The sequence below is a fragment of the Bufo gargarizans genome, chromosome 5 (genome assembly GCF_014858855.1).
Source record: "Bufo gargarizans isolate SCDJY-AF-19 chromosome 5, ASM1485885v1, whole genome shotgun sequence".
Classification (NCBI taxonomy): Eukaryota; Metazoa; Chordata; class Amphibia; order Anura; family Bufonidae; genus Bufo; species Bufo gargarizans.
The window spans coordinates 276677881-276697332 of record NC_058084.1 but is presented as its reverse complement, the minus strand read 5'-3'; the positions used below and the strand labels follow the sequence as shown (position 1 = coordinate 276697332).

The 19452-nt window shown below is 43.2% G+C and overlaps 1 protein-coding gene across 1 annotated transcript in view; it reads right to left on the bottom strand.

The window, feature by feature from the left end:
* Nucleotides 1–19452, bottom strand: part of ADAMTS16 (ADAM metallopeptidase with thrombospondin type 1 motif 16) — a 366708-nt gene that overhangs the window by 138037 nt on the left and 209219 nt on the right. Inside the window, exon 10 of the mRNA XM_044295482.1 lies at nt 714–862. Within this exon, the coding sequence (XP_044151417.1) occupies nt 714–862 (149 nt within the window). The remainder of the gene's footprint in view (nt 1–713; nt 863–19452) is intronic.

Here is a 19452-nt window from a genome sequence, read left to right as displayed (position 1 = left end):
GGACAGAATGGGCTGAAATGAAAACCGTTATATGGAGCAAACCAGAGAATTGCTTTAAAGAGGACCTCTCATGTTTTTTTTTTTGTTTTGTTTCATTTAGTACCTTTACTTGCGGGGTATGCTCCGCTGATGCTTCCATCATTGGTCTTTTTGTTAAATACTCCTCGCTTGCTCTGCTGTGCCCCCTGCAGTTTTCATGTCCAGTATGTTAATACTAAGCATCGGTACAAGGGAGTAGGAGACACCAGGGTTTCTCAGTGGGCATCTCCTTCTCCATGGCTGTGCTGCGGTTTAATCACAGTGAAGCACCTCACAGACTGGGAGAAAAAACAACACACCTTCTCCCTGGCTGCAACACACTCCACTGCAATTAGACCACGCCACCCACTCATGGATAACCTGTCTAGCGGATTTAAGCTATAGAGAGGTCCATGGAAAGAGGAGTAACATCTCAAGACAGGAGTGCTAGGCTTAAAGATGCACTGAATTCATCAAACATCATTTGATATGTTTAACACAAATTATGGCAGCAAAGACTCCTGCGAAAAATGCTTAAAAAATTCCCCTCATGATAAATCTGCCCCATGATTATTAACAATTTCTATATTTCTTTATCTTACAACAGGAATTATAAAAATCACAAAATAAAAATCACAATTAATGATTGATAAGTCAAAATGAGCTGTTAAAGAAATATAAAAAGTAATAAATACCGTGGGTTATTACACTGACGCTCTTTATACGAGACACCTCCACCACATGTCCTGGAGCATGGTGACCAACCTGACCACTCAGACCATTGACCATTTGTAGGCTTGGGTCCTTCATCACCATGTTTCACACACTGTCCCCTTCGGCACCACTACAAAACACAGATATTGTGAATATTATCATCATTATTACTTCACAGTAAGTTTCTCTTTCTCACAATTTTGCTTTCTACAGGAATTAAAGCAAAATGGAGGTTTTGCAGAATTTCCATTTTAAACCAGCTTTTACTTTAATATAGCAAGGGATAACCGCAAAACAAAGCTCAATATTGATTACCATAATTTTGCAGTTTACAGAAACATCCAATATGTGGTCATAAACGGCTAGCAATCTGACAATACAAATAACACAGCATCTTATGTTTGGACAGGAAGCCAGTTTCTCTATGTTTTCCTATGAGAGCATCAATGTCAGTCTCAAAGGATTGAATAGAGAAGTAACTGACTTCCTGTCCTGTGTCAGTTGGAGATCAGGGTGCTGGTTACATGACACAGCTGAGAATTAGAAGGGAGGTTATAAATCACAAATACAGTCACTGGAAAGAAGATTACATTTCTACACCTTTCTAACAAGTCAGAGAAGAAAAATATTTTAGGTGGGAGTACGTCATGGTCTTAAACCTCTATGACGTACAGGTTCATCATGGCAGCAAGCTGTCTGCAGAGATGGTGACAGCACTGAGATCACTGCTGTTACACACATCCAGGGATCTCAGATAACGCCTCCAATTGGCTAGTCAATGATCCTAATGCCCGCAAAAGGTTCTGATCCCAACAGTTTCGTATCGACGTGTCCATAACGACCTGATCTATAAAAGGATCATGTCACTTTTACGACACGGTGAACAACACAAAATAAAAAGAAAAACAATGATGGAATTGTAATTTTGCCCACCTCACTTCCAAAAAAATGGTATAAATAGTGATCAAAAAAGTCATATGTACCTAAAATTAGTACCATTCAAACTGTCACCATATCCCGCAAAAAGGGAGCCACTACATAAGACAATCACCTAAAAAATAAAAAATATATAGCTTTCAGAAAATAGAGACAGAAAAACACATTCTTTTATTGTGCAAACCCGAAATAAAATTAAAAAAACATAGACATTGCCTCACTAAAAGCTTAATATTGAGGGTTCAAAAATCATATGTGCCTAAAAATGGTACCAATAAAACTGTCACTGTATCCTATGGTATCCAAAATGGGGTCACTTTTTGGAGTTTGTACTGTAGGGGGGCTTCAAATGGGACATGGTGTCTAAAAATCAGTCTAGCAAAATCTGTCCTTCAAAAACCATCTGGCACTCCTTTCCTTCTGCATCCTGCCATGTGCCCATACAGTAGTTTATGACCACATATGTAAACTGCGGAATCAGGGTAATAGATATTGAGTTTTGCTTGGCCGTTATGTTAACCCTTGCTGGGGTTGACTAAAATGGAAAATCTGCCCAAAAAAGTAAATTTAAAAGTTTCATTTCCATTGTCCTTAAATTTTTGTGGAACACCTAAAGGGTTAACAAAGTTTGTAAAATCTTTTGAATAACTTAAGGGGTGTAGTTTCTAAAATGGGGTCATTAATGGGTGGTTTCTACTATGTAACTCCCACAAAGTGACTTTTAAAATTTTAAGAATTGCTTCTACAATTCTAAGCCTTCTAATGTCCTAAACAAAAACCAAAAATATTATATTTACAAAATTATGTCACCATAAAGTAGACATATGAGAAATTTAAATGAATAACTATTTTGTGAGGTACCACTATCTGCCTTAAAATCAGAGAAATCAAAATTTTGTGAATTTTTCAGGATTTTTTTTATAAATAAAGGTGATTTATAGTGACTCATATTTAACACTATTATGAACTTCAATGTGTCACAAGAAAACTATCTCAGAATGGCTTGGTTAAGTAACAGTGTTCCAAAGTTATTACCACATAAAGTGACATGTCAGATTTCCAAAATTTGGCCTGGTCCTTAAGGTGCAAAATGGATTGGTACTGAAGGGGTTAATGAACAGGGGATTTTTTTTTTTTTTACAGATATGGCAAGTGCCCAGGGTTCAGTGAATCAAGCTTCTTATCATAGATCCAAAGTCAATTTGTTAAAGAACTTTGTTTGTAATGGCCTTTCCGTACAGCATTTAAATTACAATGTATTTGCTCTGTGTGGGAACATTTTGTCTTGTCCGAAGTTGCGCGAGAATTTGATTAATTACTTTGGTATTTCTATCTGCGGATATGAAAACATTTTAAAATATGAATCCTAAGTCTGTTTCAGTACTGGTGGGTACCTCGCTACCAAAGCCAACTTTGGATTTCTATTTTAAATCCGCAGATAGGAATACTGAAGTCATTTATCTAAGTATTGCGCAACTTTGAATGAGACAACATTTTCCTGTAAATGCTGTATGGAAACAAAGGTTTTTAACTAATTGACTTTGACTCTATGATCAGAAGCTTGATTCACGTAACCCCATTAGTGCTCAATATGTTGTGCCCAGTTGGTACAATCTGAGACTCACATCACACCACTTATTGGGTTTTACTTGGTATGGAAATACCATACATGTGTATGTAAACTGCTGTTGGTACACTGTAGGGTTCAGAAGGGAAAGACCACCTTTTGGCTTTTGCAGTGCAGATTTTGGTTGATTGGCTTACAGGCTCCATGTTACAGCCATGAACAGCCTCTGGGATAATAGTACAGCTAGTTTCTGAGAATAATACAAATTTTATTTTTATCGTGACGGAGCGGTGTGAGGGCTTTTTTTTTTGCCTTTATCAATGGTTCTATTTTGAGCTACATATTAGAGATGAGCAAACCTTTTGAGATTCTGGTTTGCCAAATTTTTTAAAAGTTTGGTTCAGTTTCAAATCAATTTTACCCGAACCGAAGTGGCTCCAATTGCTTGGAAATTGGTATATAACATCCACTGGTCTCCTAGGAGTCAGAGAAGATGTTATTTCTACAACCTCCCAACACAAAAACAAAGTGAACAAGATCACATTGATCAAACACCTTCAGTAATCTCCTCCTTTCTCCAAAACATTAATTCTCCCACACTATCAGAACAAGAACAACTACTAACACCAGTTACGATTACTGAAATAGAAAAAAGTTCTTAATTCCATCCCATCAGGGAAAAGCCCAGGTCCAGACGGGCTACCTATTATTTATTATAAAAAAATTCTGAAAACAACTACTGCCACACTTTTTAGAACTATGCAATGCTCTCTTTAAAAGTGCTACACTTCCCACTCAAGCTCTAAGGGCTCATATCACGATAATTCATAAAGAAGGGAAGGATTCGGAAGATTGCGGAAGTTATAGGCCCATATCTTTACTTAACTGTGACCTCAAATGGTGGTCAAAATTGCTAGCACAAAGAATGGCCCCCCCTTCTAAATAAGTTAATATGCCCGGAATAGATGGGATTTGTTCCTGGGAGAGAGGGCAAACACAATATATGGAGAATAATCCATGCAATCCATGCTGCAAAGCAGACTAAAACTCCTCTTCTGCTCATGGGAACCGACGCGGAAAAGGCGTTAGACCGAGTGAACTGGGAGTTTATGATTGAAACTATGAAAAAATTAAATTACCCCCAACAGTTCATCAATGTGGTTTTCTCATTACGTACACAACCATCAGCACAAGTTATAATAAATGGTTCCCTATCAGAAGAGTTTCTCATCAAGAATGGTACAAGACAGGGATGCCCATTTTCTCCAACTTTATTTATTTTATGTCTTGAAATGCTGTAATTAAAAATCAGACAATCAGATGCGATTCAGGGAATATCCTTGGTACAATACACACACAAAATGACAAAACACAAAAATGGCATTTGCAGATGGCATGTTACTATTAGTTTCCAACCCTGTAGAAGCCTTCCTGGTCATCATGCAGATTCTAGAACATTATGCAAGAGAGATTTCTTCAAATCTGAAATATTGAATATCAATATACCTTTACACCTCCTACAAGACCTCAAAAGCAGCCTCACCCTTTAAATGGCCTTCTAAAGCCCTAAAATACCTAGGTGCAGTGGCGTAGGGATCGCTATAGCAGCCATAGCAATGGCTATGGGGCCCTACGCCTCTGGGGGCCCGGCCGCCAGCTGAGGATAAAAAAATCTGTGTACGATAGGGGGCGGCCTTCCCTCCTCCCCAATACCCCCCCATCATTGGTGGCAGCGTCAGTTCCGATCGGAGTCCCAGCAGTGTAATGCTGGGGCTCCGATCGGTTACCATGGCAGCCAGGGCGCTGCTGAAGTCCTGGCTGCCATGGTCAGTTAGTCAACACAGCATACTTACATGCGCTGTGGCCGCCGGGCGCTACTCCTTCTTGTAACTCGTCACAGGTCTGTGCGGCGCATTGCTATAAGCATAAGCAATGCACTGCACAGACCTGTGAGCTACAAGAAGAAGGAGTGTCGGGCGGCCACAGCGCATGTAAGTATGCTGTGCTGACTAACTGACCATGGCAGCCAGGACTTCAGTAGCGTCCTGGCTGCCATGGTAACTGATCGGAGCCCCAGTTGGGGGTGGGGTGGTTGGGGGAGGGCGCACTGCCCACCAATGATTATAATACTGGAGGGGCTTGCACTGCCCACCAATGATTATAATACTAGGGGGGGTGGAGGGCTTGCACTGCCCACCAATGATTATAATACTGGGGAAGGGGCTTGCACTGCCCACCAATTATTATAATACTAGAGGGAGCTTGCACTGCCCACCAATGATTATAATACTGGGGGGGGGGCACACTGCCCACTAATGATTTTAATACAGGAGGGGGAGGGTGCACTGCCCACCAATGATTTTAATACCGGGGGGGCGCACTAAACCAATTATTTTAATACCGAGGGGGGAGGGCGCACTGCCCACCAATGATTTCAATACCGGCGACTGCTGGAGAGGCACTGGGGGCTGGTGGAGAGGCACTGGGGCTGATTGAGAGGCTACTGGGGACTGATGGAGAGGCACTGGGGGCTGATGGAGAGGCACTGGGGGCTGATGGAGAGGCACTGGGGGCTGATGGAGAGGCACTGGGGGCTGATGGAGAGGCACTAGGGGCTGATGGAGAGGCACTGGGGCTGATTGAGAGGCTACTGGGGACTGATATGAGGCATGGGGCTCTTATCTGAGGTCTGATTGGGGGTCATTCATATTGGGGTCTGAGCTGAGGTGTTATCTGAGGTCTTATTGGGGTCTTATTAACATTGGGGATCTTATTGGGGCTGTTAGCTGAGATCTGATTAACATTGGGGGTCTGATTGGTGGTCTGACCTGAGGTATAATGACATTTTTTCTTTTCCCAGAGCAGCTTGGAGAAAAAAGGCCTCACAGTCTCCCACACTCCTTCTGCCCGGCCAAGCCTGCCAGCACCCCTGAGGTCAAGCCAGCTAGCACCCCTGAGGCCAAGCCTGTCAGCACCCCTGAGGCCAAGCCAGCCAGCACCCGTGAGGCCAAGCCAGCCAGCACCCCTGAGGCCAAGCCAGCCAGCACCCCTGAGGCCAAACCAGCCAGCACCCCTGAGGCCAAGCCAGCCAGCACCCCTGAGGCCAAGCCTGCCAGCACCCCTGAGGCCAAGCCTGCCAGCACCCCTGAGGCCAAGCCTGCCAGCACCCCTGAGGCCAAGCCTGCCAGCACCCCTGAGGCCAAGCCTGCCAGCACCCCTGAGGCCAAGCCTGCCAGCACCCCTGAGGCCAAGCCTGCCAGCACCCCTGAGGCCAAGCCTGCCAGCACCCCTGAGGCCAAGCCTGCCAGCACCCCTGAGGCCAAGCCTGCCAGCACCCCTGAGTCTTCAGAACTGTAAGTAAATTATAAATAAGGGGAGCTTATAATATGAAAGAGACTAATGATGTCTGAAAAGACATATAGCGCAAATTCCAGTTTTTGTTTATGTTTTATGTTGCACTAAATTTTCGGCAAAATATATATTTATATATATATTATTATTTTTTTTTTGGGGGGGGGCAGTTCTGACTAGTCCTACTTTAATACACAGACATTTAGATTCATACATTTCCTACACTGGCAGAAATGCGTTGCCAGTGACCAACTGTCTGTGCTCAGTCCTACGCGTAACCGTCACAAGTGCATGAGAAGCTGCGGATGTGGCGGCGAGGTCCGAGAGGTATATAGTGGTGGGAGATCCGGGAGGGGGGCCCATAAATTTTTTTTACTATGGGGCCCAGTCATTTCTAGCTACGCCCCTGCCTAGGTGTCCAAATTCCCGAAGATCCAACATATATTTTTAGGCTTAACTCCACTCCACTTATATTGAAAATTAAAGCTTACCTAAATAATATACAAGCTCCCTTTATGTCATGGTTTGGGAGGAAAAATCTACTGTCCACTTATGAGCTCCCACAAATCTTATATGTAATGCAAGCACTACCTATCACAATACCCTCCACTTATTTCACCCACCTGAGAAGTCTATTTATTTCATTTTTTGTGGAAGGCAAGGAGACCTAGGCCAGCCCACTCATTGCTCATTAAAAAAAGAAACAAACGTGGGATATCGCTGCCAGACCTTGCCCTATACTACAAATTCATACAACTGGCTAGATGGGCGTTAGTAGCCAACAATAATCTAACAACGCCATATATTGACATAGAGAGACACTTAATAGGACGAAACTTACATACTATGCTATGGACGCAGAATCCGTTACCCACACAACAAAATACAATAAGTGACATGACAAAGAGGATGGTTAGGGTGTGTCGAAAATCTCCCTTCCTACCACAATGCAAGGGTTTAATTTCCAAACTGGCACCCATTCCCAACTGTTATTCCCAACTTTCTAGATCTCAAATTACCAATGGTAGCGAGTTGGTGGTACAAACTAGGCAATATAAGAATAGGAGAAGGCATTAACATTACCTAAGATTTTCACTATCTTAAAGTTGGGAATAACATCAATCATTCAGATTTTGGATTTTTAACAGTCCTGTGACAGGATTAAGAGCAAGATATCAAACCCTGATCCAACATGGCTGGAAAATCTAACCATATGCACAGAACCACCAAAAAAGGCTATTTCGCTGATATATACTAACCTCAAACCCTATTATTTGGGACATTGGGAGAGGGAACTGGGGAGGAACTTCACAGCGGAAATAGAAAAATTCATTAACGATATCTGCTCATCTTCCATCACTTTAACCCCGGACCTAGTTCTCTTCTGATTACACCTCCAAATCCTTCGGAACCATCTAAACATGACCTTATAACACATATGATTGCTGCAGCAAAATTACTCATTCCATCCAAATGGAGAAACACATCACCTCCCACACTTGACATGTGGGTGGGGAAGATGCAGCTGGTGAACAGAATAGAGGAGCTAGCTGGATGGGAAAATACAGGGAGTGCAGACTTATTAGGCAAGTTGTATTTTTGAGGATTAATTTTCTCAATGAACCCAAAAAACTCATTAATATCAATGCTGAATATTTTTGGAAGTAGTTTTTAGTTTTAGCTATTTTAGGGGGATATCTGTGTGTGCAGGTGACTATTACTGTGCATAATTATTAGACAACTTAACAAAAAACAAATATATACCCATTTCAATTATTTATTTTTACCAGTGAAACCAATATAACATCTCAACATTCACAAATATACATTTCTGACATTCAAAAACAAAACAAAAACAAATCAGTGACCAATATAGCCACCTTTCTTTGCAAGGACACTCAAAAGCCTGCCATCCATGGATTCTGTCAGTGTTTTGATCTGTTCACCATCAACATTGCGTGCAGCAGCAACCACAGCCTCCCAGACACTGTTCAGAGAGGTGTACTGTTTTCCCTCCTTGTAAATCTCACATTTGATGATGGACCACAGGTTCTCAATGGGGTTCAGATCAGGCGAACAAGGAGGCCATGTCATTCGATTTACTTCTTTTATACCCTTTCTTGCCAGCCACGCTGTGGAGTACTTGGACGCGTGTGATGGAGCATTGTCCTGCATGTTTTTCTTGAAGGATGCAGACTTCTTCCCGTACCACTGCTTGAAGAAGGTGTCTTCCAGAAACTGGCAGTAGGACTGGGAGTTGAGCTTGACTCCATCCTCAACCCGAAAAGGCCCCACAAGCTCATCTTTGATGATACCAGCCCAAACCAGTACTCCACCTCCACCTTGATGGCGTCTGAGTCGGACTGGAGCTTTCTGCCCTTTACCAATCCAGCCACGGGCCCATCCATCTGGCCCATCAAGACTCACTCTCATTTCATCAGTCCATAAAACCTTCGAAAAATCAGTCTTGAGATATTTCTTGGCCCAGTCTTGACGTTTCAGCTTGTGTGTCTTGTTCAGTGGTGGTCGTCTTTCAGCCTTTCTTACCTTGGCCATGTCTCTGAGTATTGCACACCTTGTGCTTTTGGGCACTCCAGTGATGTTGCAGCTCTGAAATATGGCCAAACTGGTGGCAAGTGGCATCTTGGCAGCTGCACGCTTGACTTTTCTCAGTTCAGTTATTTTGCGCCTTGGTTTTTCCACACGCTTCTTGCGACCCTGTTGACTATTTTGAATGAAACGCTTGATTGTTCAATGATCACGCATCAGAAGCTTTGCAATTTTAAGAGTGCTGCATCCCTCTGCAAGATATCTCACTATTTTTGACTTTTCTGAGCCTGTCAAGTCCTTCTTTTGACCCATTTTGCCAAAGGAAAGGAAGTTGCCTAATAATTATGCACACCTGATATAGGGTGTTGATGTCATTAGACCACACCCCTTTTCATTACAGAGATGCACATCACCTAATATGTGTAACGATCGGCAGGGTGGTTCCATCTGCAGCACAGCGACTCCTCCCACTGGGCGGAGCTACCCCATATAAGCCCCGTGGCAGCTATGCACAGTGTTCCACTAATTTGGAGTGTGCGCCTGTGCACACTGCTACTGAAGCTCTCCCCACTGACATTGGATCCGGACTTCAGAACACCTGGGAACCTTCTCCAAGACTCCGCTAACCTCCCATGGCAATCCGGGACGCTACTTAAGGATTCTACCAAACTGCAAGTAGAGCTATTTAGTGGCTGACTTTAATCTGGACTACCAATACCTTACATCAGTGGCGATAATATTCAAGGCACTCTGTTCTCTGTGTAATGCTTGCAAGGGGGGCGTGTGTAGTCCAAAATATGACTCATCGACTATAACTGTTGCCTGCACCATATGTATAACTGCATCCACGTGCAGGGCGTATAGAGATAGCCGTTAATAATATAATCAGAGCAGGGAGCAGGTGTATGATGTTAGGGTCCCTAACTCTCAGTAGTTTGAGAGAGCCGCCTGGGAATCCGTTACTGAACCTGATCTAACCTCACCTTCCTTCTTGGTCTTGTGCACTAGTTAATGCAACACGTTTCCGCAGTTGAGATCCTCACAAAACAGTTCGGCGCCTTACATATTAGTGGAACCCAAATGGATCCAGCGGAATTAGCAGGACACATCGTCATCCTCTCACAGAAGGTTGAGAATCTATCTGAGGATGTTCAGAACCTGCAACTCGAGAATCAGACATTGCGAGATCTTGTCGCACAGAACACAAACCTCCCACGGGAGGGACCTGAGCCATTGGTCAGTCCTCCGGAACTATTCTCAGGCGATCGTAAACAGTTCCGAGATTTCATTAATGCTTCCAAATTAATGTTTGAGCTTCGTCCTAGGACCTACCCTACTGACCGGATAAAAGTTCTCACTATGATCTCCTTTCTTAGGGGGGAGCCCAGAGCCTGGGCAAATACCTATTTGGAGAGGGAGGACCCCGTCCTAGACAACTACCACCAATTTCTTACAATCATGGCCCTCTTGTATGAAGACCATAGCAAGCAGCTGACGGCGGAATCCGCCATCAGGAGCATTAAACAAGGCAGACGGCCTGTTGAGGATTTTATTGCACAATATACGCGGTGGGCTCGGGAGACTGAGTGGAACGATCTCAGTCTTAGGAACCAGTTCCGTCTGGGTCTTTCCGAAGCACTGAAGGATGAGTTGGCAAGAGGTGACATGCCCCTCACCCTTGAAGATCTTATGCAACGTGTCACCACCCTCGACCGGCGTCTCCGTGAACGCAGAGCAGAGCGGTCCTATGGATATGTACCTCCCAGTGGACAAACCGATATGCACCCCCCTGAAGAAAAGATGGAGATTGCTGCCCTCAGGGGCCCTCTCACTGAAAGAGAGAAAACGAGAAGACGCAACTTGAATCTCTGCCTATATTGCTCTTCCGAAGGCCATGGGGTAGAAGATTGCCCGGCAATACGGAAGAAGTCCGAAGGTAAGCGATACTCCCTATGTAAAATCGTTGATCCCCAGATTAGAACCCCGGGTTACTTATACACCTCTCTTACTCTACAGTGGGACCAAAATCGACTTACCGTTGACGCAATGGTGGATACAGGATCCTGCGGAAATTTTATCGATACGCTGTTGATTAAGCGAAATAAAATTCCATTGATCAAAAAGAATTCCCCGTTGTCCGTGAGTTTTATTGACGGCACTACTTCGGCCTCAGGCCCAGTTCAAAATCAAACCCTACCTATACTGGTGACGTGTGAAAACAACCACACCGAATTTATGTCCTTCGACATTATACCCTCCCCTTTATTCCCTATCATACTAGGACTACCTTGGTTAAAACTACATAGACCAACACTACTATGGGATCAAGGGAGGGTAGCCTTAGATTCGGGGTATTGCCAGGAAACCTGTTATCCTACAAATTCCATATTACTGGTTGGCGGCACCCAGATACCAGACCACTACCTGGACTTCGCCGACGTGTTCAGTTCAAAGAATGCGGAGATGCTTCCGCCTCACAGGACATACGACTGTCCCATAGATCTACTTCCAGGAAGTGAAATACCTACGGGGAGAATCTATCCATTGGCGAAACCTGAGCTAGACCACCTCAAACAGTATCTAGAGGAAAATCTGAAGAAGGGATTCATTAGGCCCTCTACTTCACCCGCAGGATCGGGAATGTTCTTTGTTCGGAACAAGGATTCCAGCCTTCGTCCTATCATCGACTATAGAGCCCTAAATAAAGTGACGGTAAAGAACAGGTACCCACTACCTCTCATTAATGAACTGATTGAACGCCTCAGCACTGCTACTGTCTACACCAAACTAGACCTTAGAGGAGCTTATAACTTGATAAGGATCAGAAAAGGAGACGAGTGGAAAACCGCTTTCCGAACTCGTTACGGACTCTTCGAGTACCAAGTGATGCCGTTCGGACTGTGCAATGCACCTGCAACATTCCAAAATTTTATAAATGATATTTTTCGAGACCTACTGGATGTTTGTGTCATTGTCTACCTCGATGACATATTGGTCTATTCAGACAACATCCAAGACCATAGAAGACATGTGCGTTGGGTATTAGCACGTTTGAGAGCCCATTGCCTGTACGTAAAATTCGAGAAATGCGTATTTGATACGACTACACTACCGTTCCTGGGTTACATCATCTCCCCCGAGGGGATTCAGATGGACCAGACAAAGATTGAATGTATACAAAATTGGCCCACTCCAAAATCCAGGAAGGCACTCCAAAGGTTTTTGGGGTTCGCTAATTTCTACAGGAAATTCATCAAGAATTACTCTGCGACTACAAAACCGCTCACCAGACTTACAAGCATCAACACGAGGTTCATATGGAATGGAGATGCTCAGGAAGCATTCCAACTACTGAAGGACAGGTTTACATCCGCTCCCATCCTCACCATACCTGACCCTAACAACTTGTACGTCCTCGAAGTGGATGCTTCCCAAAATGCTGTAGGAGCCGTCTTATCTCAACGTTCATCATTAATGACGCCCCTACATCCGGTAGGGTTTTTCTCCCGGACCCTTAATCCGGCCGAGGTTAACTACCCCATAGGGGAAAAGGAACTTCTGGCAATAAAAAACGCCTTGGAAAATTGGAGACATATATTAGAAGGCTCGACACACCCAATCACCATATACTCAGACCACCGCAACCTCCAATACCTAAAGACCGGTAAAACATTATCCTCTCGCCAAGTGAGATGGAGTTTCTTCTTCGACCGCTTCGATTTCCAAATCACATACAGACCCGGCTCAAAAAACGGAAAGGCAGACGCGCTATCTCGTTTGAATGATCCCCATCCAGGGGCAGAATTCCCTTCGTGGGTAATTCCACCCAAAAAAATTATCGCCACTGTTGCTCTACGACAAAGGCTCAAGGACTGTTTAACCTTAAATGAAAACGATCTACCTCCAGGACTCCGTAGGGATGATGAAGGGTTCTGTTATAAGGAAAATCATCTATACATACCACCAAACGTTACAACACAAGTAATTCAACTATGCCATGATACTCCCCTGTCGGGTCATCCGGGCATCTCCAAAACCATGGAGTTAGTCCGCAGATATTACTGGTGGCCCAACATGTTACAGGAAATTGAGGACTACGTCGCCTCATGTGAGATTTGTGCCACCTGCAAACATGATCGTAAGCAACCTTACGGCCTACTAATGAATCTCCCGATACCCTCCAGACCCTGGGAGTGGGTTTCACTGGATTTTATAGTTGACCTTCCTTCTTCACATGGTCATAATACCGTACTTGTTGTTGTTGATCTACTAACAAAAATGGCACATTTTGTGGCCCTGAAAAAATTACCATCTTCGAAGGAGACTGCTGAGGTTTTTGTGACTAACATCGTCCGTCTACATGGAGTGCCTACTAAACTCATATCGGACAGAGGCTCACAATTTATCTCCAAGTTCTGGAAGGCTCTTTGTGCGAGACTCCAGATAGACCATCGGATGTCCAGTGCATACCACCCGCAGACAAACGGACAAACTGAGAGAGTAAACCAATGCCTCGAGCAGTACCTTCGCTGTCACTGCTCATATCTCCAGGACGACTGGGAGCGCCTGCTCCCTCTTGCGGAATTCTCCTATAACAATTCCAAAAGTGCCTCCACTCTTCACTCTCCATTCTTCTCGAACTACGGTTTTCACCCTTCTCCTATCACTCCGATGAGTATCCCTACTAACGTACCAGCTACTGAAGATTACATCTCCACATTACAGAAGACCCTCAAGGAGCTTAAAGAAAACCTTATCCGAGCTAGAGATCGACAAAAAATGTATTATGATCGACGCAGAAGGCCGAGTCCCCCTTATCAAGCAGGGGACTCCGTCTGGCTCTCCACCAAAAACCTCCGCTTGGGTACTCCCTCTAAAAAATTGGGGAAACAGTTCCTGGGACCATTCCGTATCGAGAAGGTCGTCAACCCCAACACGATGAAACTTATTCTACCTCCTCGTTTTCAGGTACACCCCACCTTTCACGTATCTTTGCTGAAGCCTTTTCGTCCTAACCCTTTCCCGGGCAGGAACCCTGCCCCGTCACCTCCGGTCATTGTCCAAGGTGATGAAGAGTTCGAGGTTGAGGAGCTCTTGGATTCCAGAAGGAGGAGGGGGAGACTCCAGTACCTCATACGATGGAAGGGTTATGGTCCCCAAGATGATTCTTGGGAGGAGGCCGATGATGTCCACGCTCCAAAATTGCAAAGGGAGTTTCACCGCAGGTTCCCCGACCGGCCCTCCCCTTCTAGGGTACCCCGGAGGGGTTCCCTTGGGAGGGGGGTACTGTAACGATCGGCAGGGTGGTTCCATCTGCAGCACAGCGACTCCTCCCACTGGGCGGAGCTACCCCATATAAGCCCCGTGGCAGCTATGCACAGTGTTCCACTAATTTGGAGTGTGCGCCTGTGCACACTGCTACTGAAGCTCTCCCCACTGACATTGGATCCGGACTTCAGAACACCTGGGAACCTTCTCCAAGACTCCGCTAACCTCCCATGGCAATCCGGGACGCTACTTAAGGATTCTACCAAACTGCAAGTAGAGCTATTTAGTGGCTGACTTTAATCTGGACTACCAATACCTTACATCAGTGGCGATAATATTCAAGGCACTCTGTTCTCTGTGTAATGCTTGCAAGGGGGGCGTGTGTAGTCCAAAATATGACTCATCGACTATAACTGTTGCCTGCACCATATGTATAACTGCATCCACGTGCAGGGCGTATAGAGATAGCCGTTAATAATATAATCAGAGCAGGGAGCAGGTGTATGATGTTAGGGTCCCTAACTCTCAGTAGTTTGAGAGAGCCGCCTGGGAATCCGTTACTGAACCTGATCTAACCTCACCTTCCTTCTTGGTCTTGTGCACTAGTTAATGCAACACGTTTCCGCAGTTGAGATCCTCACAAAACAGTTCGGCGCCTTACAATATGCTTAATTGGTAGTAGGCTTTTGAGCCTATACAGCTTGGAGTAAGACAACATGCATAAAGAGGATGATGTGGTCAAAATACTCATTTGCCTAATAATTCTGCACTCCCTGTAGTAACAGGGCCAAGAACCTTAGAACCTGGCAACCATGGCTATTGCTTCTAGTAAGCGTTTATTTCAGAATGTGAAAATCGCATTTTCCATACCTTCACAACATATTAATCATTTGACACAGGCCCTGAACTAGTTACCGGTTAAGTTAATATATTGGTCATAGATTATTTAACCCCTTCAACCACAGGCCTGTTTTCACCTTCCTGCCCAGGCCATTTTTTGAAAATCTGACATGTGTCACTTTATGTGGTGATAACTTTAAAACGCTTTTACTTATACAGGCCATTCTGAGATTGTTTTCTCGTCACATATTGTAGTTCATGACAGTGGTAAAATTGAGTGAATAAAATGTATTTTATTTATAAAAAATCCAAATTTACCAAAAATGTTGTAGTAATACCTCCAAAAATAGTAATTACTTTACATTCCCCATATGTCTACTTAGTATTTAGATCATTTTGAAAATGATATTTAATTTTTTTGGGACGTTAGAAGGCTTAGAAGTTTGGAAGCAAATCTTGAAATTTTGGGGGAAAATTTTCAAAACCCACTTTTTAAGGACCAGTTTAGGTCTGAAGTCACTTTGTGAGGCTTACATAATAGAAACCACCAAAAAATGACCCTATTTTAAAAACTACACCCCTCAAGGTATACAAAACAGATTTTACAAACTTTGTTAACCCTTTAGGTGTTCCACAAGAATTAATGGTAAATGCAGATGAAATTTCAGAATTTCACTTTTTGGGCAGATTTTACATTTTAATAATTTTTTTCCAGTAGCAAAGCAAGGGTTAACAGCCAAATAAAACTCAATATTTATTACCCTGATTCTGCGGTTTACAGAAACACCCCACATGTGATCGTAAACTGCTGTACTGGCACACGGAATTGCGCAGAAGTAAAGGAACGCCATATGGTTTCTGGAAGGCAAATTTAGCTGAACTGGTTTTAAGATGCCATGTCCCATTTGAAGCCCCCCTGATGCACCCCTACAGTAAAAACTAAAAAGTTACCACATTTGTAAAACTACGAGATAAGGTACCAGTTTTATTGGTACTATTTTGGGGTACATATGATTTTTAATTGCTTTATATTACGTTTTTTTGTGAGGCATGAGGTGACGGTCTGATTGATACTATTTTGGGGTGCATACACCTTTTTGATCACTTGCTGTTGCAATTTTTGTGATATATTGTGACCAAAATGGCTTTCTTTTTACACAGTTTTTTTTACAGTGTTCACCTGAGTGGTAAGGTCATGTGATATTTTTATAGACCTGGTTGTTATGGACCTAATATGTATACTTTTTTTTGTTCACTTTAGCATAATAATAGCAGTTTTGAAGCAAAACAATCATATTTTAGTGTCTCCATAGTCTGAGAGCCATAGCTTTTTTTTATTTTTGGACCGATTCTCTTAGGTAGGGTCTAATTTTTTAGCGGGATGAGGTGACGGTCTGATTGGTACTAATTTGGGGGGCATATGCCTTTTTGATCACTTGCTGTGATATAATGTGACAAAAATTGCTTTTTTTACACTTCTTTTGGTGTTTACTTGAGGGGTTAGGTCATGTGATTTTTTTTAGAGCTGGTTGTTACGGACGTGGCGATACCCAATATGTAGATTTTTTATGTATTTCACTTTAGCACAAAAATAGCATTTTTTTTTGCGATTGTCTTAGGTAGGGCTAATTTTTGGCGGGATGAGGTGACGGTTTTATTGATACCAGTTTGTAGGACATACGCCTTTTTGATCACTTGGTGTTGCACGTTTTGTGATGTAAGGTGACAAAAATTGCTTTTTTTTGCACAGTTTTTTTATGGTGTTTATCGGACAGGGTGGATCATGTGATATATTTATAGATCCGGTCATTACGGACGCGTCAATATCTAATATGTGCGGGTTTTGTTTTTGTTCTCAGTTTCTTTTATACTTTTTTTCTTTACTTTATTTATGATGTTCACTTTTGGGGGTCTGATCCCCTCTGCAATGCATTACAATACATCTGAGTCATACACTAACAGGTTGCCTAGGAGACCCAGACTGAGGCTGGATCTCCTCGGCTGGATCTCCTCGTCACCCATAGAAGGCAGTTCCCGATGCCGTGCAAGACATTGAGCAGCCTCTGGATGGCAAAAGAAAATCTCATGCATAACAATATCACTTGTTTATTGACATGTGGAATAATGTAATAGATGTATGAGCAAAGTACTTGGATGCTTTCTATAATGACTTTGTTACAATAAAAAGAGATTTAACAAAAAAAAGAAAAGATGTTATCTCTGAATTTTTGCTTTTTCTCTCCCCCCTCCCTAAGCTCTTGAACGCAATGACAGAAATAGCAAATTATGCCAGAGTTACCCCGATATACACAGCTATGGATAAATGTATGTTTGATGGTGTTAACGACCAACTTGTTTAAAAACACACCACGCCGTTACATGTGCTATGCTTTTTCATATTTGCAACGGGTCCTCCACCTAGAGCCCTCTATGTAATGTGACCCAGGTATAGGAATGCCGAGTGCTATAGTGCAACCTAAAATGTCTCTCTATGTGTGTCACGGTGCTCCTACCTAGATACAGCTGGACCCCAGGCTTTGGCTCCGGAGCAATAAATGGGAAGAATAAATGTTCAACTAATTGAAGTCCAGATTTGAATCCCATTGAGATGCTGTGGGGTGACTTGAAAAGGGCTGTACGTGCAAGAAACCCCTCAAACATCTCACAGCTGAAAAAGTTCTGCATTGAGGAGTGGGGTAAAATTTCCTCAGACCGATGTCGAAGACTGGTAGATGGCTACAAGAACCGTCTCACTGCAGTTATTTCAGCCAAAGGAGGTAACACTCGCTATTAGGGGCAAGGGTGTCCTATCTTTTTCCTCAGTTAGAATAGGCATTTTTGTAGAATGACATTTACAGAAGATCTTGAAAAGACTTTTCTTCAGTTTTCTTTGTTTAGTTGGATTACTTTAATCTCTCTGTATTGTTGAAACGGAGATGAAATAACCTTTTATTAAAAATGTTACAAAAAACCACATGCTTTCAAAGGGTGTCCTAATTTTTTCACATGACTGTATATATATATATATACAGTACAGACCAAAAGTTTGGACACACCTTCTCATTCAAAGAGTTTTCTTTATTTTCATGACTATGAAAATTGTAGATTCACACTGCAGGCATCAAAACTATGAATTAACACATGTGGAATTATATACATAACAAAAAGTGTGAAACGACTGAAAATATGTCATATTCTAGGTTCTTCAAAGTAGCCACCTTTTGCTTTGATTACTGCTTTGCACACTCTTGGCATTCTCTTGATGAGCTTCAAGAGGTAGTCACCTGAAATGGTTTTCACTTCACAGGTGTGCCCTGTCAGGTTTAATAAGTGGGATTTCTTACCTTATAAATGGGGTTGGGACCATCAGTTGTGTTGTGGAGAAGTCAGGTGGATACACAGCTGATAGTCCTACTGAATAGACTGTTAGAATTTGTATGATGGCAAGAAAAAAGCAGCTAAGTAAAGAAAAACAAGTGGCCATCATTACTTTAAGAAATGAAGGTCAGTCAGTCCGAAAAATTGGGAAAACTTTGAAAGTGTCCCCAAGTACAAAAACCATCAAGCGCTACAAAGAAACTGGCTCACATGCGGACCGTCCCAGGAAAGGAAGACCAAGAGTCACCTCAGCTGCGGAGGATAAGTTCATCCGAGTCACCAGCCTCAGAAATCACAGGTTAACAGCAGCTCAGATTAGAGACCAGGTCTATGCCACACAGAGTTCTAGCAGCAGACACATCTCTAGAACAACTGTTAAGAGGAGACTGTGTGAATCAGGCCTTCATGGTAGAATATCTGCTAGGAAACCACTGCTAAGGACAGGCAACAAGCAGAAGAGACTTGTTTGGGCTAAAGAACACAAGGAATGGACATTAGACCAGTGGAAATCTGTGCTTTGGTCTGATGAGTCCAAATTTGAGATCTTTGGTTCCAACCACAGTGTCTTTGTGCGACGCAGAAAAGGTGAACGGATGGACTCTACATGCCTGGTTCCCACCGTGAAGCATGGAGGAGGAGATGTGATGGTGTGGGGGTGCTTTGCTGGTGACACTGTTGGGGATTTATTCAAAATTGAAGGCATACTGAACCAGCATGGCTACCACAGCATCTTGCAGCGGCATGCTATTCCATCCGGTTTGTGTTTAGTTGGACCAGCATTTATTTTTCAACAGGATAATGACCCTAAACACACCTCCAGGCTGTGTAAG